The 22,725-nt window shown below is 40.6% G+C and overlaps 1 protein-coding gene across 1 annotated transcript in view; it reads left to right on the forward strand.

Moving 5' to 3' along the window:
• Positions 1-22,725, forward strand: part of NRP1 (neuropilin 1) — a 114,820-nt gene that overhangs the window by 86,448 nt on the left and 5,647 nt on the right. The window contains 6 exon segments of the mRNA XM_037384856.1: positions 3,328-3,472; positions 6,418-6,522; positions 9,518-9,577; positions 16,755-16,892; positions 20,754-21,025; positions 21,530-21,623. Of these exon segments, the coding sequence (XP_037240753.1) occupies positions 3,328-3,472; positions 6,418-6,522; positions 9,518-9,577; positions 16,755-16,892; positions 20,754-21,025; positions 21,530-21,623 (814 nt within the window).

Raw genomic sequence — 22,725 nt, forward strand, 5'->3', positions numbered from 1 at the left:
ACGAATGTAGCTTTTCCAGGCACATTTGGTAAATATTGGACTTCATTCTCTCCTGTTTTAATCTCACTGAATATGTCTGCATTTTCTCACTTTTCATCATTTGTTTTGGGGATTAAAACTAAATTAATTCAGCCTTTGCAGTCAGCTCCTTTCTCTTGTTACCATGAGTTTTGACTTCATCATAAAGTGTGAAGAGAGTGTAAATCAACAATGGGATCTAACCATTTTCTTTCTAAAATAGATGTTGTTTTGACATGTACTTCTACACTGTGGCTCAACGATGGAAAAAAATAATGCCATATGCTTTCAAAGCAGTGCGCCGTCTGCTGCATGGCTTTCTGTTTTCTAATACAAGCACTTGCCATCATTGTCAGAAGTTAGCAGTTTGACAAGAAAACTAGTGTGCTAACACACTGAGCCCATCCTCAGCTTTCATCACTACCAGAAATTAACTTTCAAGATTAAAGGAATGGAGGGGGCTGGAATTCAAATCTCTCGTGGCATAATTACAATCCTTCCCAAAAATTCAAGACATTTAATAAACTTTCTTCCAAAGCATAAGTTTTCTTTAAAGAGAATCAGATAAATCCAATGATTTGGAAGTCCGAGGGATTTAAAAAGTTAATACTAGAATGTAGTATTTTTAAATGTAAGTGGAGCTGGATGGGACAGAATGCTATAATGAGTCACAGCAGGAATGTGGATTAGAAACAGCCCTGTTACATGAAATGAAACACATTGTTTCACTTGGTTAAAGTCTTGACTTTCAATAAACAAACAACTGCATTTTAGGAAAAGAAAGAACAGTGACAAGCTAAACAAAACAACAGAATATGTCCAAAGGATGAAACATCACCTTGTTTCTCAACATGATCTTGTCATCCATGCCTGCAGCTCCTTTCACTAAGACTACCATAACTCCTTCCTCTTTGACTGACCCAATTTCTGATATTTTTGAATTTGCAGAATGTTTCCCCCTTTAGCCCAGCTCAAGCACTTAAAGGAGTGAACACCACAAATCCTCAAACAACCACGCAGAACCCCATTTTCATTTTAAGATCCAATCTGTATTTCTTGTCCATAGTCTTACTCAAGATTATTCCATAAAGTCATCTTTCCTTTCATACTTCTTTTCTCCTTCCACTTTCTTTTTGGTTTTTATACATCTCCTCTCATCATTTCTGGTACAAGAAATTTCTGAATATCCTGCCATTTGGAACAACCTTTTTAAATCTTTTCAGCAAAGTTTATTTAGATTTTAAAACATATTAGGAAGATTTTTTTTTCCTCTCACCAGTTCAGCTTCTCTTTTGTTTAGGTATTATTACATAACTTTTAATTGTAATGAAGTAAAGCAGTTTGTGACAGAGCCTGTGTAAAAGACACTCACAAACTGAAGTTTTACTGTGTACTCCTCTCTCCTCCCCCACAAAGAGTATCAGTACATGTTTTAAATGAACAGTCAGAATTGAATCACAGGCAGCTCTGCACTACAAAGGACAATGATTCAATATAATTCTAGATGCCTATTGAATTCTAATGTCTATGTGTCAGTACTCTAGTACTGATGTCTTTTATAAAACAGTTTGCATTATTATATGTTGCTATTAAGACTACTATTAAAAAGGCAGCAAGGATTTCTCAGATACATGTCTGTCTAATTTTTACAGATAAAATGGCATTGATTCTCTCTCATATGGTAGATACCTTTTCTGATCATTTGCACTATATTGCTATTCAAATAAAATAATATGTCATTCCATGCTGATTAGATCTGACAGGCCATCTACATGTGAATTCTTGACAACTGTCTTCCAAGCACTGGCAGAACACCAGGTCAGCCAGTGCCCCTTGAAGCCACCTTGGAGGTACAATCTCCCCTAGGAAGAAGGAGCAGAAGCATTAATGCTGAAATTATTTTTTTAAATTTAGTTGGCCATAGCCTCCTATTATCATTAGCTTTAGTGACTAGCACTCTAACCAATGGCCAGAAGTGGTTGTGGACCATTGGTTCATGATACAGAGGTGTACAGTAAAAACAAGCAAGGTTTTCAGGACTGCGCAGAAAATACAGGCAGCAATCAGATTTACCTGTGCTGGTTTTGTGCCTTGGGAAATACAGCCAGCTTTTCCCATGTCCTCTGTTTTCTCCAGCCCAGACAAATAGGAGTCCATTGCAGGCTGGGTTTTGTTCTCACTCAAAATGAAGAAGGCTTCAAGCTTTGCAGCTATGAGTTGGAAGTACCTTATTATGGTGATTCTAATCCCAAATTTGAGCTCTAGTTCAAAGAAGATATTTTTTAATGTTTTGCCATTTAACTAATTCATAGAAAAGTTGAAAATACTTCACCTTTACTTCACTGTTATATACATTTTCATATTTTGTATTTAAGAGAGTTCTATACATGATATTCCAAAGTAATTTTTTACCATAAAATAGGGTAAAAATCACTCCTTTTGCCTTGGTTTATAAACTCTTCAAGGCAAAGGCTGTTTCTTTGTGCAGTTAATTCATTCAAAGGACCAATCATCTCCATGGAGGCACCTGGGGTGTGCTATAAGTACAAATTATAACTTGTTCTATATGCAACAGATCACTGACAAGAGAAGCTGAAGGTATCAAACAAATGCCATTGAGAGCTGCATTATGGCTGAAGAACCCAGAGTGCACCTCAGAGAAGAGATTTTTGTCTGAAATGTACATTTGCTGACCTGCCTTGCCTGTTGGATTATACTGCAGTTCTGTCAGGAAGCAGCTTTCTACTTTCTTTCTTTCTTTCTTTTTATTCTTACTCAATAGCAGGCTCGCTGGAAGAACTCTTGCAGCTACTGTTCCTGGAGTTTAATTTATGCCTTTTGAAATAACTACAACTTGTGAAACTCTGTCACTGGGGGAAATCAGATTGAAATTTTCTCTTGAATAGTTGGATTATTATTGTAACCACTTAAAAGGTGACAGGATCTTCACCTCAGCTATTTTTTTTCCCTGAGAAGTGTTGAAAATGTCACCCAGTTAAACCGCAGATCAGAGTGTCATTTAAAAACATGTCTCATTAAACACTCAGCTCTTGTTATGACCCTGATGGATTGGTTGCTACTGAGTTTATGAAAAATGAAATGCATTACTTTTCCAAGAAGCTTTAACTATATATTTTCCATTCTCATTTAGGACAGGAGTGCCTGACACTTATTAAGCAGTTAGAATCTGGCCTACTGCTCACCTAATTCAAAGACTAGAGAATGAGGAAAAAAGATGATTGTTGAAAATGTTTTTTTCTTTTTTTCTTTTTTTTTTCTTTAACAAGTAGCATTTTTCATGCTTTGCAGACTTTTGAAGGCAACACCAACTATGACACACCTGAACTGCGGACTTTTGAACCTGTATCGACAAGATTCATCCGCGTCTACCCTGAGAGAGCCACACACGGAGGGCTGGGGCTGCGAATGGAGCTGCTGGGCTGTGAACTCGAAGGTAATTGCTCTGCTAGAGATGAATGCACTTTATTATATTCATAAATACATTCTCTGCTTGGACTACCGCTGAACACTGCTGTGTCTGTACAAGCAGGACATTGGACTCTCACTTCCATGACTGCCATTAGTGCTGTTTCTTGGCCTAATCAGTTCCTTCTCTGCAGATATTTGAATATGCCCAAGGCACAAATATTATTCTTTCTCCCATGCCTTCATTGAATCACAGTGATATTGTTCACATGGTTTTCTGTTCCCTTAAGTAATCTTACGATTATACTTTCAAGAAGCATAGTGCTATTAGGAAAGAGTAAAGACAGGAACTTAATTTTTATGTTACCATGCTACAACCCTGGAAGAGATGTTTTCTGAGAATGCAGAGGGAGCTTTGCACTAAATATAGCAATTATGTCCCTTGCTCCTTCAAAGGATATGGAAAGTCACACCAGACCATACGGTGGGCAATGATTACTTTGCTGGATTGTGTCTGTGCTGGTTCTTTTTAGGGGGTGAAGGGGGCCTCTTTCTTCCTTAGCAAACTTTACTTTTGCAAGAGTATGTAGGAGATGAAAGACCAGGAAAAGCAAAGTTTAGACATTTATCCTTGGACTGTGACATGAAGTCAAGCTTTGATTCTTGTTATATAAACAATAATTATTTAACTTCATAGATAACTACAGATAATACTACATGAGTTTCGAAATTTTATCTGGTGGATGATGGTATAGTGGCATGGCTTATAAACCACACAGCTTAACAATACACCGAATAACAAACCATGTTATTCAGGGTTTCATATGATACCTCATATAGAAGTAGCTCAACAGGCTCCCAAGATGAATGGAACTGACTGCTCTGCCTCCATTTCTTTCTCACCATTTCTCCCCCAAGGCGGAAGAGTGGGAGGCATTTGCTGTGAGAACTGAAGAGTTCTGTGTTGTTTTTTTAGTGAAGGCCAAATTGAATAAGTATGCTATTTACTTGGCCCGGAAAGTGGGGAAGTTGGAAATACTTCTTAGTTCATGCAGGAAGTCCTCATTTCCTGTGGGAATACTTAGTTCCTGCAGACTATTGTGCTACTTGCTCAGAAAAAAGAAAACTCAGCACCTGCCTTATGTAAACTCACAACCTGTGGGCAAAGTCCTTTGGCCGCAGGGCTCCTGTAGCCACCTAGACATCAAGGAATGAGTTCATGGACCATCTCACAACTATACATTGTTCAGTGAGATGGAGGAGCCAAAGAGGAGACTGACCAGGCAAAACACCTTTGCTTTTAGGCAAACTGCAACAGCAAGTACAATTTTTCTCTGGGACACATCTTCTTACATTTGTGTTTCTGCTGCAGTGTACTTTTGAAGGGTGCTCACCCGTAGGTCACCCATGGACAGTTGAGGTCAGTTCCCATTTACCCATGGGAGAAGCATAATAAGAAACCTGTTGTATAACTGTATCTAAGGAGGGAGTTGAATGAAGAGAAGTCACTTGAGATTTACTGAGCAAGAAAGGAGTTGAGATGAGAAAAGAAGCATGGAGGCAAGCACAGACAGGAGTAGAAATCAGCTCTCCAGCAGTAATGAGCAAGGGGAAGTTTTGTGTGCTCAAAGCATCCCAGGGGGGCTTATGTGAAATGATGACAGAGCTATAGGCAACCTTGAGGCTGTACAGGGGCACGAAGATCAAGATAAGAAACTTAACTGGATGTAGAAAGCTGGAGGGAGCTCCCAGAGGGGGTTTTAAAGTGATCTGGGGAACAAACACTCTGCATAATTCATAAGAGGTACAGAACTGTTTCTTAAACTGGGGATAGATTGTACGTGTAAAGCACAGGTCAGGGTCCTAAAGAGACATGTTTCATCCCAGAATATAGCTACTTCAGAAACTACCAGTCCTCCTGACATTTTCAGGTGAGAAGTCAGTGCATGTGATCTTATGTGGCCAGCAGGCTTGGGAGGCAGTTGAAGAGCAAAGAAGAATGTGAGAAAGGGATACATTATTGCATAGCTTATAATGAGAATAAAAGAATGTTAATGAAAATAACAGTAGGTGAGAACAGACAAAAACCTGGATCACATTCCCAGAGTGGTTATCTTAAGCCAGGGAACTATACCTGCAGCATAAAAGATAAATCTAAACATAACACCAAGTATCTGTATTCCGATTTTCCAGATGTATGTTTTGCAAATATTGAGGTATAGATGTATTTTCTGGCATCTTGCACAAATCTCAAGCTTTTAACTACAATAACAAAGGTCAGACTTTTACTGGTTGTGCAGCAGCTACTGGAAAATCATCACCAATGAGAAACAGGCAGGTGGCCAGGAGGGATGACTGACATCACTGATGGCTTATTTATTTATAACTTCAACAAAAACAAAAGAAACTCCTTCCAGATCTCCTCATCAAGCTTAAAGTGATTCTACATCACACTGCCTTCCTGCCCACTGTTACCAGGACTCTGCTCAGACGTTTCCTCTCTTACATGTGCTCTGCAGAGAAGTTTCTTCAGCAAGGTGGTGGGTGCTGCAGAATTACCACCTTGAGCATGCACCCCTGCAGCTCTGCTGTACAGGCCCACTCACAGGCACTTTGGCCTACAATAAAATGACGGGGTTTTCTACCTCACTTCACCCCCACAAGACTTCCATTCTGCCTTGCCAGGCTTTCACTCTTTGTTGGTAGGAACAACAAACACCCATCAGCCAGTGAACAGACAGTCCGGAGCTTTGCTGCCCAATTCCGCTCAGCCCTTGAGCTCGGATACAGCAGAGTGCCTTAGTGCAAGGAAGCAGAACAGATACATCCCGTTGCAAAGAAATACTAACCTGCAGCTTCCTTCCTCAGATACAACACATGAAGACAGCATATGGTGCTCATCAAAATGATACTGCCAATTGCATACTGATTCTCCAGCATATGTTTTAACTAAATGACTGGATTTTGTTTCAGTTCCTACCGCTGTCCCTACGGTTTCTGAAGGCAAACCTGTGGATGAATGTGATGACGACCAGGCAAACTGTCACAGTGGCACAGGTGATGACTACCAACTGACAGGTGCAGAAACCATCCTCATTCCATTGCAGCTTCATTGTAGCTCATATCCATCACCAGTTACAAGCTAAATGTTTGCACTGATTTAATCCCTCAGCATAAATGGACATTGTTATGCAGTTTGTATTGTCAGTGCTGTCAAAACATAGGCATCTGCCTTTTACATATGACAATACTTTTGATTGTTTTCTCAGCTATGTAATTTTTGAAGCAAATAATAGTGACTAGCTGGAAGAGAGGGCAATTTTTTTGAGCAGGAATTGTGTCTAATCAAACTTTTTCTTATTAAGAAAAATCTAGACAAACCTTTTGAGGTTTATAGTCTGAAACTGAAGAACTCAAAATGAAATATTATTTAGGCTCAAGATACGTGTATGCTTCAATCCCTAAAATTTAGCATAGGACTCAAATCTCAGCCTCAAACCTTTCCCAGACAGAAACAGAGCAGATTTATTTCATCAAAGCATATTCACATATATACAGCCAGAAATATTTCTATGGGCATCCTCACCAACGTTGCATTACAGCCACAGAGGGTCTGGTTTTCTCCAAGCTGCCATCTCTAGCAGAAAAATAAAAGGGAGAGACATAACATAGCCCTCATCTGGAACAGAGGAAGCTTGCTAGTTTTCATATTCTCCCGGTTTTGCACAGAACCGCTGTCCTTCTGAGAGAGCTGACACTGCACCACTACGTTTTTGATCTCTTCTTGGAGGTCACTTGCTCCGCAGAGCACTGGGCCTGTTTGTCGATCTCTTCCTGTAGCGGATACATACATCTACAGTAACTGAGCTTATTTTTGGACATAGTGACACAAGTTATTTCATCACTGCTCCCTGGTGTGCTTATCTAATAAATGTTTATTTCTTCTTATATCCATGATATAATATAGCATTAAAATCTGGCAATAGATGTCCAAGAGGGCATTGAGAAACCTTAGGTAAGAGATTGGCTTTTTGTAAGGAGCCAAGTAGAACATCTGACAGCAGACACAAATTAAAATGCATTTTCAGCATCAAACCCTTTCTGAGCTTTGCCAAAGTCTACTGTAAATGCATGTTGCAAATCATAAATTGAAAAATAATTCTTGAGTGGAAAAGACACTGCATGGACATTGTCACTGCTTTTCAAATCAGTGTCCCAGATGAATCTTACTCTTTTTGAAATCAGCTGTGCAAGGAGTCTGATAAATAGTCTGTTTTGTGTTAAGGTAGCTCAGAAAGTTTTCAACGTTACTAAATATTGTAATTTATTTATTTTTCTGGAAGGAAAGAGCTAGGTCAGGAAATGCTGGGGCTTCCTGCAAAGCCCTACACTGAAGGCTGCCTTGCAGAGCCCAATAGGTAGAGACATATTTCACATAGATAGAAGCTGCATGAGGGGAAGGAGGCAAATCTATGCAAGCACCTTCCATGTTTAGTCATAGTCTCGGCACTTCAGGGAGCTCAGGACTGCATCCCACATGTCCCTTAGGGAAAGCTTATTGAGCAGAAGAAACTCCCTCTGCCAATTTTTGCAGGTGGTGCTTAGGGAGCAGTTTATAATCTCTAAGACAAGGGAACAGACACCAGCCTTCCTGCACACGCGCTCTTTTGGAGAACTGAACCTATTTCAGTGCTAAAATTGAAAATCACTACATTACCTTTCTACAAAAATGCAGAGACTTTAGCATAATTTATAAACTACACCATCTAGAAACTCTGAGCAGTGCATGCCCGGTTGTTCTGGACACTGTAGAAACACTGCATTGTACATATGATGTTATTTGTAATGCTAAAATGCACAGCAGTGGTTTTACCAATAATTTCATTGTAATCATTCTTTTCTTCCTCCAAAATGCATAGAAGGATGTAAATATCGTGGCTCGCTAGGGATACCAGGGCAGTGCAGGCAGGATTTCATCAGTGCCTTACCTTCTTTTATCCACTCCCGATGCAAGTGTGGTGCCCGCATTCTCATGGGTATGACTCTTAAGAGTCGCTTCCCTGATAGCATTTGCACATATGTGAGTATCACAATGAAGACTCCCTTGCAATTAACTGTAATTGTGCTATAGGCCAGATTCCTTCCTGCTCTATTTGGACCCCATACAGAGCAATTCTATTTGCATGGCGTATAGCTTTTCCCATCAGATCATTCTCACAAACATCAAGCTGGTATAGCTTGGGCGTTCGTTCTTATTGGAAGTCATCATAGTCATCCTTTCTATAATGCTTTAAGCACTTGCTTGCTGGAGAAAAGAAAAGCCATTGACTGGTAATCAGCACCCCACTGCGCACTTATAATTGTGCTAATTTACTTTTTGTTTCCTTTATCAATATGAGGCTTGCTTTAAAAAGTCATGTATTTTAAAAATATCAATTAGTGAGCTTAGGAGAGGACCATGACCTCGCTCACCTCTTGTTCATCTGCTTGAAGATGAAGACAAAGGGGAAGTCCTTAATTCCTCCTGCTCTTTGAGACAGAACTGAAACCTGCCTTAGACTACAGCCTAAAGTCAGGCAGTTCCCATGCACTGCTCTTGGGAGCTGGTCTCACAACGCAGCTATAAAACAATGCACAGGGAGGACCCAGAGTGGCAGGGGTTGGAGGACCTCACATCCCTGGTGTGAGAAAGAACATTTCACGGGTGAATGCACAAACTGGTGACTGTTAGGAGCTGTTATGGGGATCAGTCGTTGACTTCCCGTGTGATTTGGAGCAAATCAGTGTCTATAAAACAAGGATGGCCAGAGGGACATGGTAAGGATTGATCAGCTGGTGTTTGCAAGGATTCCAAAGATATACAGCTTTATGTAATAGTGAGGTTTTGTTTTATTTTTTGGTAAAGGAAACCAGATCTTTAATGCCCTATTTTCATGCTTAAGCTCACATACTCAGTTACCTACATGTCTAATAAAGATGGTAATATTTCAGATTTATATATAGGGTATTCCTAATGACTGCTGTGTCCTTTGCTGTGTCCCATGTATCATGATATGCGTAATTTCTTTTCCAGGTGGTACTACAGTGCTGAATACAGAAAAGCCAACAGTAATAGACAATACATTACAACCAGGTAAAAAAAAAAAGTTTTTTTCTTATTAAAAACATAATAAATTCCATACCCAAATTTCATGCCAGGGACCAAACAATGAATTGCAGCACTTCCTGACTTCCCATTCCCTAAAAGTCTCTGAAGTAAAGAAGCATCTGGTCTCTCAGCTCTGTACAGTAAATATTTTATTCCTTTCATCCACATGTAGACACAGCAGAGAACAAGTTTTCCTTCTACATCAGCAAATGCCAAATGCTGACAAAATTAAACTTAATCACACAGTGCACTCTGTTTAAATGTGGCATGTCAGTGACACAAAATGTGTTTGCAAACTCCAGGCAAACAAAAACAGAACCACACGGGCCCACTCACCATTTATATCCATGGATTTACAAAACTAAGACAAGTAAAGTTTGCTGGGTTTCTCCACCAGGGAGCTGGCAGTTTTACAGTATTGTTTTCTAGCAAGTTTTCTCAAAATGGGGTTACATAAACTGCTACCATGAACTTGAAAAAGTAAAAAACAAGTTGTCACTGGCAGCAGGTCCTTTCTACTTAATCAATACAATAACTAGCAGCTTTAAAAAAACCTTAGTTTGCTGCTTCCACAGCTTTCATAGCATTTTTTAATATCCTGTACAATTTACAGGGAGTGAGGGAGAGGATAGATTTGGGCAGAAAACCCAAACTCCAAAACGTATGAGCATCAGTTTAAAATCCTTTGCATTAGTAATTGTGGAACAGTAAAAGGTCAGTTTTCAGTTGCTCCCATTTCCTCCATTAAAGCACAGTCAGGCACAGTCTTGCAAGTGATTTATTAACAGGGTGGGTAAGTGTTTATCATTGTTTCCTCAATCATGTGACACAATCCACTTTTGCTTCAAGCAAAAGAAAGTATCTAATAATGTAAAAGTTTCCTAAAGGACTAATGGTGTTGACCTGATTAAAGAGATAGAGCTGACATCTCAGACGTTGCTCCCACTCTGCCTCTGCGTTCTGGTACTGCAGAGGCAACTGCTCTTACTCCCCTCAGAATTTGTCTCCAGGGTCATCCAGTTGGCTTAGTCAGCATACACTATTTCTAGCTCTGCCCTGCTTTATGAGCAGAGGGAGGTTGTGGAGTACCGTGCAATGAGAAACGTGACGGCAGGCTGGCCCACCCTCATGGGACACCTCTCCACACTGCTCTTCCACAGTCAGCTTTGCTGAAGGGCTAGGGGGCTGCTGGTGATCCCACAGTTCGGAAGGGGGTGGGGGGTGCAAAGGAAGAAAGGATGCTGTGCAGTGGTTTTAGAGTAAAACATTTTAATTTTTATGTCTGAAATGACCTAGCTTTCTCTTTTTACTGAAATGAAGGAATTTTTTTACAGGGTTTTTAACTATCTTCATGTGTTTAAACAAACTGCAAATTCATTAAGTGCCTCTGTGCAACACAGTTTCCTCCCTCCTCCCTGTGCCAGTTGCATTTGCAGGTTATGTTTAATCCCCTTGGCTTGGGTGGGACTCTCCAGTAACAGACTGACTGCTTCTGCCAGAGATTAAGATATCCTCATTTTCTCTCCTTACTTCCCTCCTGCACCACCTTTGCTTACTCCATGATGAGCCAAGTTTTTTTCTCTAGTAAAGGAGTTTCTGAGATTCCCTTCAGACCATGCCAATGTAACTTCCCTGCATTGTGCTGGTAGGAACTGTTTCCTTCCGGGGAGTAAGGGACAAGTTCACATCCCAAACTCCAGGCTCCCACATGGCAGCACATTACAAAGATCATAGATAGAGATCATTCAGATGTTAATAAGTAAGAATAAGGTTTCCAGAATCTCCAGTTTAAGACATAAAGGCTTCCAGCTGCTTCATAATCCCTCACTGAAAATCAGCCAGAAAACTCCCAAAAAGGGGCAGACAGAAATTCCCCTCAACACAGAGAAACCCTTCCTGGCATGAAGGTGCTATAAAGTGCTAAAGGGGCATGGCTGGACCTGGCTGGCATAACAAAGCAAATCAGAGCAAAGGGCCATGCGGCTGGGAGCGAGCGTGTGCTACAGCAGCCACGAATAACGTAGTTTAAACTGGCCTTGTAGTTACAGAGCTGCTCAGGGGCCCCCCTAGCTCTCAGCTGGCTGAGGATAAGTGCACTCCAGCTCTTTCAGCTATTCTCAAGCTGAACAAGGTATGAATTTAACACAGCAAGGACTGAGCCTTCAGCTTCAGCCTTAATTCCCTTTAAGGGCTGGTTTACCTTAAGATGTTAATACACGTTGAGGTAAATGATGAACTCCAAGCCAAAGAGCTATTCCAGATCAGTTGCAGGTTGTAGGCTCCAGTGGGTAACCCTGTATGAGCTACACCGTGCCAGTGCTGGCCACAACAGCTTGTGCCACAGTGACTGGGGACAGAGATTTACCAGCCCCCTCAGTAGCAGCACCTGCTGTGCCACAGGTGCTTCTGCAATAGGTGCTAACACCATGTATTACTGTCCTCCTGCCTGCATTCAAGCCTGCAAACACCCCTAATCTTGTTATCCCAGACTAACATGCTTGTGTGTGTCAAAGCCTGAGATTATCCTATTCCAGCCAGCTTTCACACACTATGGAAACAGTTAAGAGCAAATAGCTGGAAAGCCTCCATGTATAAACAAGCTTTCCATCAAGGAGACTTTTACAGTTCATTTCAAGGGGACTGAATTGTAAGAAAATAAAAAAGAATCATGATTTCAAACTGCTAATAATGTTTAAAGGTTTGGATTTTTTTTTTTTAAGAGAGGATCTACTTTCCTTCTAAAACTTAAAAAAGATGCCTTTACCAAATCTGTCTGTCAAGTTAAATACCTTTTGGGCTTCAGTTCTAAGACTCACCAACATCTAGTCTTTTTGAACACAGCGTTTTCGATCCTAAAGGACTATTTGAAGTGTTTGATTTAGCTATTTACATACAGAGCAAGCTATTCATTTACATTATGTGCTCTCAGCTTGTAAACTCAGTCCTTTGTAAAGCAGACTGTTCAAGAAATACCTTGTTTTTCACATATATAACAGCGTTTTCAGAAAAAATAACTAAGAAATCCTGAGGTTAAAATCTATGCTAAGAATCCGTTTAAAGGTAGAATAGGTCTGATTCTCATTTACAGTGGGACAGCTTTGCATCAATAAAGGGATACTAAAGGAGTTAAATTATCTTTTATTATCATTTAAGGTAATTCTGTGCTGCCAGAATTATATAATTAATTATACCAGCACAGAGTGGTATAAAAAGGTGAAAAGCAAATACAAATCAGACCCAATACGCTACTTTAAAGTGGTCCAAATTATGTTTGTAATTTCCCATTTTAGTGTTGATTAACCCTTTGGCAAGGGCATCCCATAGAGAATTTTCATAGCATCTTTAATGCCATCATGCTCCTTCTTGCCTCTTGTTGGAGAAGTTATAAAAATATGTCAAAGTCTGTGGGCCACGAAAGATTAATGGACTTGCAAGAAACTCACTCAACTAGATTTTCAAATTACTTTCTTGTTCATGTGCAGTAATGGTTCCAGCTGTGAGCAAGATGTGGTCAAAAAGTACAGCTGTTGGTTATTCTTTGAGAGGATAAATCTGTTTTAATTCAGTATCACGTACCCTACATTTTGAAAAAGACATATGGGATTTCGTCACACCTCCCTCTCAGATTCTCATCTGAACTGCTGCTATTTGGTTACAGAATAGCAGGGTTTCTTCATCTTCTGTATACACACAAACCCAGAGATCAGTCACCTATTGGCAGGAGAATTATCCTAGCAGAGGAATGGGCCAGCACTGCAGAGGCAGCCCACCAAATGCTACTCAGCCCTATTTTCCTTCCTTCCACCAGAGATGCCAAGCTATAGTTCAAGGACAAAGAAAAGGACAGATCGCCTGTAGCTTACTGCGAGCTACTGTACCAGCTCCCTGGGGACCTTTAATAGAAGCGTTGAACTCTTCTGTCTTTTGCTGGGGCAGATCCATTGTCCATTCAACTAATGAACCTATCCTGATGCTACAAGTGTCTATTATTAATTGGCTAGCAGGTCTATTTTTTTCTTTTTATGAGTCCCTGGGAGAAGCATTGGAAGAGATATAAGAATAGACAATAAGAGATGGCATGTTTAAGGAGCCCATAAAATAAGAGCACTCTGAAATGCCTTGCCTTTGACCTTCAATCCTGTTGCTGTGATTGTCTAAGGAATGTATTAACACAATCACTTTTAAGAAAACAACAGGAACCTAGCAAGAAATAGCTAACTGAGAGCAGGTTAGTGGTCAAATTCTTCTAAACTTCAGGGGATTCTTGTTGTCTTCTGCATGGAAAAGAAGTTCATTTTTATGCTACACCATGTTGTCTGTGCGTCCAAAGCCAAGGAACACAGGCATGGCCAAAGCATATCAGACTTAGGCTCTTTGCCAGTTTCCTGGACTATATGTCAAATGAGCGTGTAAGAAATTCTTTTTTAGATGGTACTGTGAAATTTATCTATGTTTTGAAACCCTCCTTCTAATCCCAATGTTCAGAGCTGGCTTCAGACCATGAAGCAAAAGGCTTTTGTCACTCCCTGCATTTTAGAATTAACAATTACATTCTGGATATTGTCCTTATCCATTTCAGTGTCCAGTTCTCTTTGAATTGTGCTCAGCCTTAGCAGCTTGCTTCCCATACAAGGGAAGCAAGTATCGCTCATATCACATGAGAATTTTTTTCCTTTGATCCACGTTGAACTTCACTGGATATCTCACAGTTCTCAGGCTATGAAATTGAGAAAATAGAATATTGTAATCTTCCTTCTCTGGATTCCTCACCCGTTTACATACTTACCCTGTGTCTTCTGCTATTTATTTTTATTCAATGTTGAACAATACTAGTCTTTCAGTCTCTTTGTGCTAAGTGCTCATTTATTCTGTGTGATATCTTCAGATTGATGTGATCTATCTACCACTGTTCTCCTTGCTTGTGGTTTGAATACCACACCGGCTATCGCTAGCTTTGTATGATATAAACCTTTGGGATTAATAAGATTAATTTTGCTTTATGTTTCCTAAGACCTTTTCTAAAGTTCTGTTTCATGGCTCTGATATCAAAGCCATGCAATATAGCTCTCACTAGGCCTCCTTGACAATTAAAGGCTATTTTTCACAAACTTAAAACCCTTTAATTAATTTCAATGTCACTCTGTTTCTTTAAAAACTCCCCTTTATTTTCAGATGTCCCCTTTTGGGCAAGATGCCTTTGATCATGACCCCATTGTCTAGAAAAAACAAAAACATATATTGAAGAAAGAACCATAATGGATTGCCGTTCTGCATGTGCACATGCATGTCACACAACTCGTGCACACAGGCTGAGTCCTGCTTTTTCAGCATTTTGAGTCCAAAGAGAGATTATCCACGGCAATCTGGCCCTTTCCTAGAAAGGGCTAGGGTCCTCCAGGAAACATGTTTTCTCCACATTGAATTCCTGTGCCAGACATTATCTGTTTAATTCATTTGTTCCCAGCTAGGATGCTGTATTCGTGACAATGTGGAGTAGACCCCTCCGGAGGCCAGCAGGAGGGAGCGGGTCGGCAGGCGGGATGAGGCAGATGAAAGGAGGGAGTGAAGAATGAGGGCTCAGTGCAGAGAGATGCCGCAGCACAGCTGAGGTACTGACAGGCAGAGAAGAGGGGCAGGAGCTGCCGCACACTCAGACCTCTGTGCTGACAGAAAGAAATTTTCTAGGGGCCAGAGGGGATGGGGTACAGGGGCTGCAACACAGGGATCCAGTGAGTTGTTAAAACTGCGTGTGGGAGCAAAGACCTGCCAAACAAGGAGACATCAGGAAAAGAGAGAATGATAGATGAACCCTTTTTATATCCGTTCTGTCTTCAACCTACTCACCTGAGGTTTTCTCTGTGTTGATAAAATGATTGTTCTAGTCTACTTTCCATTAAAATCTGGGTTGTGAGTTCAAAAGCCTTTCCACCTTCCCTGGGCAGCTCACTATGTGGAGGAGGTCTTTGCCTCTTCAGGCTGGAAATGTTCCACCTCTGGCCAGCCACAGGTCCCAACAGACTTCCCATATTTCTCCATATTTTCCCACAATAAACAAAACCCATTCTAGGGGGTTGCATTATCTTTCCTGGTTGTTTTGTGGTTTTGTTTTTTTTTTTTTAATAATGGGCAAGAAACACAATTCTTACCCCAGAGCTGATATTGATGGGAGCACAGAGTCCTTTGTTCTTAGTTCATACTTGCACAAAGTACTCATTAAAAGTAAACCTAAGTTATTCCTCTAATAAGGCGTGAGTCATGCCTGAGAAAAGACTTCAGGATTTGGTCACATTGCTGTGGGAAGGGTACTGCTCTACTGGGAGTTGTCAGTGCTCAAGGTGAGGTAAAAGTTCATACCAGTGGGACAGGAACCAAAAGCGCAAAAGATTTCAAACTGCTTCTGAAAATAAGAAATGCAAGAGATTTATATGCTATCTTTGTGTAATCTTTCCATTCAAATTCCAAGTGCTATTGAAGAAAATAAGCTACTATGTATTAAACCTTTGGGCAGAATTTAAGAGAAGCTGAAAACAAGATATGATCTCATCCTGACCATAATACCAGACTTCCCTTGTTTTACGTGGAGCTTGTTTTGAAGCTTATTTTGAGTTCATTTGGCAATCAGCCACATTTGTCCCTTTTCTGTCTCAATTTGTTCATTTCAATGCTGCCATCTTGTGGGCCTGTTTAACTGTCTGGAAGATCCTGAAATAAGTTCCTTATTGAAGCCACGTACTATACATTTCACCAGAAATCCTTCCCTGCCAAGGACATTCCATTAGCGTTTCAGCCCTTTCTTATTTTTGTCCAAATCTTATTGTGAGCTGTTGCAAAACCTTGCACTGTTATGGTACAAGTAGATATTAACAACCAGAAAATGTATCTGATCATTAAGCTAGAGCTTTTGGTTTGAGTCATATGTGTTACAGCACAATTATCAGCTAATGTGGGCAAATCAGAAGAATTAATCAAACCACAAAAAAATCCCAAAATATGGGTCTTCATCTGTTTCCCAGCAGGGCTGCTCTTGCTATGGATTCTCAGAGTTTCAAGGATGAATGGTTCTGTTAACGGTCAAATGCATGCATTTGGTTCTGAAGTACAAAATCTGAATTACACAATTAATCATCATATTTTGTCCCTCCTTTTCCTTCTTTCCTTGCAGAGCTGCCACTATACAACTTCAACTGTGCCTTTGGCTGGGGATCCCAAAAGACTCTGTGCCACTGGGAGCACGACAACCAGGTGGATTTAAAGTGGGCAATCCTGACCAGCAAAACTGGGCCGATTCAAGACCACACAGGTAATCATGAGTTCATGATTTAGCCATTTTACATGGGAAGAGGTTGTTCTGTTTAATACCAACATGCCTTCCAAAACCACAGAAGAGTGAATTATACCTAAAATACATAGTCACAACAGTGATTCTCTAGGCAATCTAATCCATTATATGTAGTCACAACTGACCATAATTGTCCTTTCTGTTGGGGAATAAAGATCATTTATTGTCAGGAACTGAAGATATTCCCTTCCCCTGACTTGTCTTTGGATAACCATCATCTGGGGTAGAAAAAAAAAAAATCTGAATGACCAAATATTCTGCAAGTATCATTCACCAAGTGAGCCAGTTGTGAGCAAATATCACATTATTCCTGTTTGTAGTTACAGGGACTGCCCACCACAGAAAGGTATTGTAAGTGAAACTTCCCAGATGGATGTAATTCCACACCCTCGTCCTCTCCAGCTGGAGATTATAGCCATCCCTTTACTCACACAGTTATTCCAGAAATATCACCCTGGGAAATTGATTAGTTGGTTTTGTAGTACCTAACTCATGGCTCTGCATAATTAGGCAGTAAATATGCTGCTGGCTAGTGGAGAAGGGAGGGCGCTGCATGACCTGCACAGCCTCTTGCTTTAGTGTTCTTTCTTGCATACGTGCAGATTAATCAAATGTGTTGAGATGAATCCCCCTTCCCACTTCTGCAACCCCTTTGCCTAATGAGAATGACAAGGAAATTAGACAAAATTGGACTTTTTAAATTCTGAGACACTTTCAATTGAATCTTAAGACAAGTACAGTAGTTACAGGGAAAAAAAACTTATAATACTTTGACTATAAATGGCATTGTACAAATAAATGGCATCAAATTAACTAAATGCAGTTAGCTGAAGTGAAGGCTGTAATGGTGGAAAAATTGACGTAGAGTAAAGTGAAATGGCTCAGTAGGATCTGACATTGAAAGGAGGTTAAAAGCTATGTTAGCCAGAGACTGACAAAATTTAAAAGGCATGCATAAGTAAAGCTCTAATTAAGACAATGAAGACAGAGTTCCTGACCCAGCACTGCAATAATATTCTGGAAATAAGAGCTATCTGCACTTTGCCACCAAGGATTATAGAGAGACTGAACCTGTCTTCAATCAAGAGGTGAAGAAATGATATTCTTCAAATGAGATTTTGTTGGTTCCAATGGGCCCTGCTAGTGCAGAAGACTTATTTGTTCCATTAGCAGTAGCGTCAGTAAGTCTTACAGGCAGCCCCTTTTTCTCCATACTGCACTAACTTTCAATATTTTCTAAAAATTTCCTTGAACTCTTTCAAATCTTTTCTTCAACTTCAAGGGCACCTTTACATGCCAGGTTTGCCATTCACCTGCCAGCAGGTAGGGGACGAGTAGGGTTGGGTGTGAACACAGACCACGGGCAATCTGAATGGCACTGATGTCCCAAACAAGCCCCTCAGTGTCACCGCTACACAGCAAGGCTACCCTATATATTGAGAGAACAACAAAAAGCAACTCCCAGGCGTATCTTGCTCTCAGCTGCATATGTATAATGCTAAAGGAACTCCACAGAAGTGATCTTCAACAGCAATTGCTTTAAGACAGTGGGATATGCTTTATGTCACTTCAAATTATACATGTTATGATTAAATCTGGCCAGAGTTAGGTTTTCCAACTGAGACAGCCATCCTGATGCTGTGATTATTTTCCTCCATTTGGATTTCCCTATCACCATTCTTTGATGAGATTTGCACATGTTGTGCTGCCCTCTGCATAGAAGCAAAGTTGGAAAGAACATACAGTCACAAGCAGTCCTGCTGAAGAAGCTGGACAAGATGATACTACAGTAAGATATAAAAAAAAAGAAAGAAAAAAAAAAAGCCTAATTTTTTTTCAGCAATTTAACATCGTCTTCCCCTATAGAATTCTTTCAATGACCAGATATTTCCATGTGCATATTGGCCAGAGTACCTCTGACTACCCGCAGCAAAATCCAAACAAAGAAAGTGTCTTTGCCTCATGTTAGAAGCAATATTTCTCTTTCTCATTTATTAGGCCCACTCCTTCCGGCCACTGGGTTTACCCTACTCATCTTTGTTCCTGGTTCACTATTTACTGCCCTGTCCTTCCAGTGCTTCCCAGAGTAGCAACACTTACCCTTTCTTCTTCATTGGTGCAGGACTATACCATTACAATCCAGCAAGTCTCAATTATACATTATTTCAAACGAAATTCAAGACTATCATCTGTAAGCAAAAACCAATGTTGATAAAACACCACACTTCAAAACACCTTTTTGCCTTTTTTTACTTTTCTTATGTTTAAACATTGATATAAACAGATACGTATACTTATTTCAGCATTTGAGGAGTAGTATTTCTTATTATTACTTTTGTCCTTCTTACTTTCAAAATAACTTTATACACATGCCAGTAAACACTGTCTCCATCCTTTGTGTGAGTGTATTACACATGCAATCTATTCTTACACGTACAAGTATGAACTTCATATTTTTCCATCATAATTCTGTGCAAAGAAGCGGTTCAAAAGCTGTCTGGAATGGATGCCTGGGTGGTGTAAATCAGAAGCACTTCTCTGTAGTCAGTATCTTACTTAGCAATTTTCTGTTACCAAACTAATCCCACCCTCTCATGCTCCTCTCCCAGTGTGATTAAGCAAGTAATTTTCCAAGTTAAGGGCATTAGGCGTTCAGGTTTCAACGTGTATAAATCCATTATGCTCTTCAGAAAATACCAGCCATAATCCTTTCCATTCAGGAAACAGCTCACAAATATACAGAGTCCAATATATTATTACAAAAATCAAGGGAACAGCTCTGGCACCGTTTGTGACAATGCTCAGACTCTATTTAGAAGCACTGCTTAGATCTCAGTTCCTGATCTCTGACCGTGTCTGTTCAAAGCTATTTCATCCTCCAGTGTTCTTCCCGTACTAATCTTGCCTTCTCAAGCACAGATTACCTTAAAGGGAGATTAAAAATAGCTCTTTGCACAATTAGTGTAGAGTAGGGCCCTAGATTTCTGCCTAGCCTGCTGAACTAGGGCTGGCTCCCTTCAGGAGGTGTACACTGGCTAATGATACATATGCTGTCACATCAAACATGCTTTTGCCTCCTTCCCTGAACAAAAGCAAGTGCCTTGTGTGTGCCATGTAGTGTACGTGTTGCTATGGCTCACTCTTAGCAAGAAGCACCCCAGTGAACAATGAAGAAGACTGCCAGAGGAAATCATACAATCATAGTACGGTGTGGGTTGGAAGGGACCTTTAAAGGTCATATAGTCCAGCCCCCTTGCAATGAGCAGGGACAGCTTCAGATAGATCAGGTTACTCAGAGCCCCATCCAAACTGACTTTAAATATTTCCAGGGATGGGGCATCTACCACCGCTCTGGGCAACCTATTCCAGTGTTTCACCACCCTCATCATAAAAAATTCTCCCTTATATCTAGTCTAAATCAATGCTCTTTTAGTTTAAAAGTATTACTCCTTGTCCTATTGCTACAAGCCCTGCTAAAATTCTGTCCCCTTCTTTCTTTATAAGCCCCCTTTAAGTATTGAAAGGCTGCAGTAGGGTCTCCCTGGAGCCTTCTCTTCTGCAGGCTGAACAGCTCCGACCCTCTCAGCCTTTCCTCCTAAGAGAGGTGCTCCATCTCTCTGATCATTTTTGTGGCCCTCTCCTTAGAGCACATCAGCTTTCCTAGAGCTCCCAAACCAACACCCTCTGAGACTCTTGGTTGTGAGGCTTGACCCACCAGCATGGAAAGAAAGCAAAATGATCAGGGGTGGCCGGGGCTTCTTCGGTAAACAAAGCAAATGAAAACTGGTGGCAATTCCTAACACAGTCCTTCTGTCACAGTAGGAGATGGCAATTTCATTTACTCACAAGCTGACGAAAGCCAGAAAGGCAAAGTCGCCCGACTGCTGAGCCCTGTGATTTACTCGCAGAACTCTGCCCACTGCATGACTTTCTGGTACCACATGTCCGGTGCACACGTCGGCACCCTGAAGATCAAACTGCGGTACCAAAAGCCAGATGAATACGACCAGGTGCTGTGGACCCTGAGCGGGCACCAAGCAAACTGCTGGAAGGAAGGACGTGTTCTTCTTCACAAGTCTGTGAAACACTATCAGGTGAGTGGCTGCACCTCACTGAACTAACAGAACTGAGGCCACTAAGACCTGGCTGGTCATGTTTTATACACCATAGCAGAAGATGTCACTGAAGGATTTACTCAGACAGTACCTATACCTACAGATGAGGTGCTGTTGCTGTGACGGTAATAATAGTGACATATTTCATGGTATCTCAGATGACAGTGATACAAGCAATTTGTTATCAAAGGCCAAATAAAATACTTTAGAAATGATTTCTCATCTGTCACAAAACTGCATCCTTGCCACCATTTTGCTGCTGATGTAACAGTCTTTAATGAAGTTATGACATTATATAAATTCACATTTGCATATGCAAGTTCATAAAGGCATGCAGGGCATATTGGCAGGCCACAATCAAAGTACATGTAGCTATGGCATCATGACAAGTGAAGATGTGTGATAACAACTAAATAAGATGTCCTGAATGCTGCAATTGTGTGTTAACATGAAAACAATGTGAACATTATCTTATTTTGCCAGGTGGTTATTGAGGGAGAAATTGGAAAAGGAACTGGAGGAATTGCTGTGGATGATATTAAAATTGACAATCACGTAGCACAGGAGGACTGCCGAAGTAAGTATGAACAGCAAAAAACATACAGAGAACTCATCAAAAACATTTATTTTCTTTTGATAGCTTTTTTATCTGTGAGAAAGGGATACATAATTATTAGCTATATAGGAAGTTTTGCACTGAAAACATCCTGATCTGGCCCATAGCTTTATTCATAGTAAATGCTACTGGTATCATCTCAGTACTGCAGCAACTGCAGTCTTTTGGATCAGAACTGGCATCCTACTGACACGAGTCACAGCATGTTCACATTCTCACATCTCTCCCTGCAGTTCATATTGCTTCCATCTTTAATTTTTTCTGGTTTTTATAATGTTCTTCCCTGGTTTACCTAACGCTCAAAATCCAATTTCATTTCCTCACCTTTTTTAGATTACTTAACTACAAGGCCTACTTGATTTCTATTTTAAAGGAACATATCAAACCCTTACAGGATACACAGGCAAGGTAAAATAACTCCTTCTCTGTCCTCTGCTGTCCTGTAATTCTGAGTTTTCTGTGACTCATTTGCTGTAGTCACCAGCTCCCAGACATACAGGACACAAAGTAATGTTAGAACATAGCCTTTTCCACACCTGAGCCAGGCTATTGCTGAGATGCTATCTGAGTCCTTTTATTTCTGGCCAGTCTTGAGTTATTCCAGTCACTGCTGATCATACACACATTGCATACTGCATGTAATTTGGCAGCAGCAACCCCAGATAAACAAGCAACTGAACCCTGTCCTTCATGACAGAGATGAAGCAATGACTTTTATGTAGGAGAGGGAACAGAACTGAGAACCCTCAGCTTTAGAAAGATAAACTTATGCCATATGAGTTGGCAGCACAACTGAGAGCAATAATAGAGGATGTTCCTCACATTTTGTAGTTAATATCCTTTGGAGAGTAACATGTCAGACTTCAGCTACATGATAGTTTCACTGCAGGATGAGAAAACTGTACAGTCTCATTTTATCACACAGTCCATCTTCTGTGGTTCAGTGTACACCATCAGAATGACAGTTACCAGGAAAGAGAGGCAGGACACACTGTTTGGTCCTCCTGCAGTGCCCTCAGTGACAAGAAAGATGCTGGGACCACAGCGATTGTATTTACGTGGC

This window comes from Falco rusticolus, chromosome 4, assembly GCF_015220075.1.
Source record: "Falco rusticolus isolate bFalRus1 chromosome 4, bFalRus1.pri, whole genome shotgun sequence".
Lineage (NCBI taxonomy): Eukaryota > Metazoa > Chordata > Aves > Falconiformes > Falconidae > Falco > Falco rusticolus.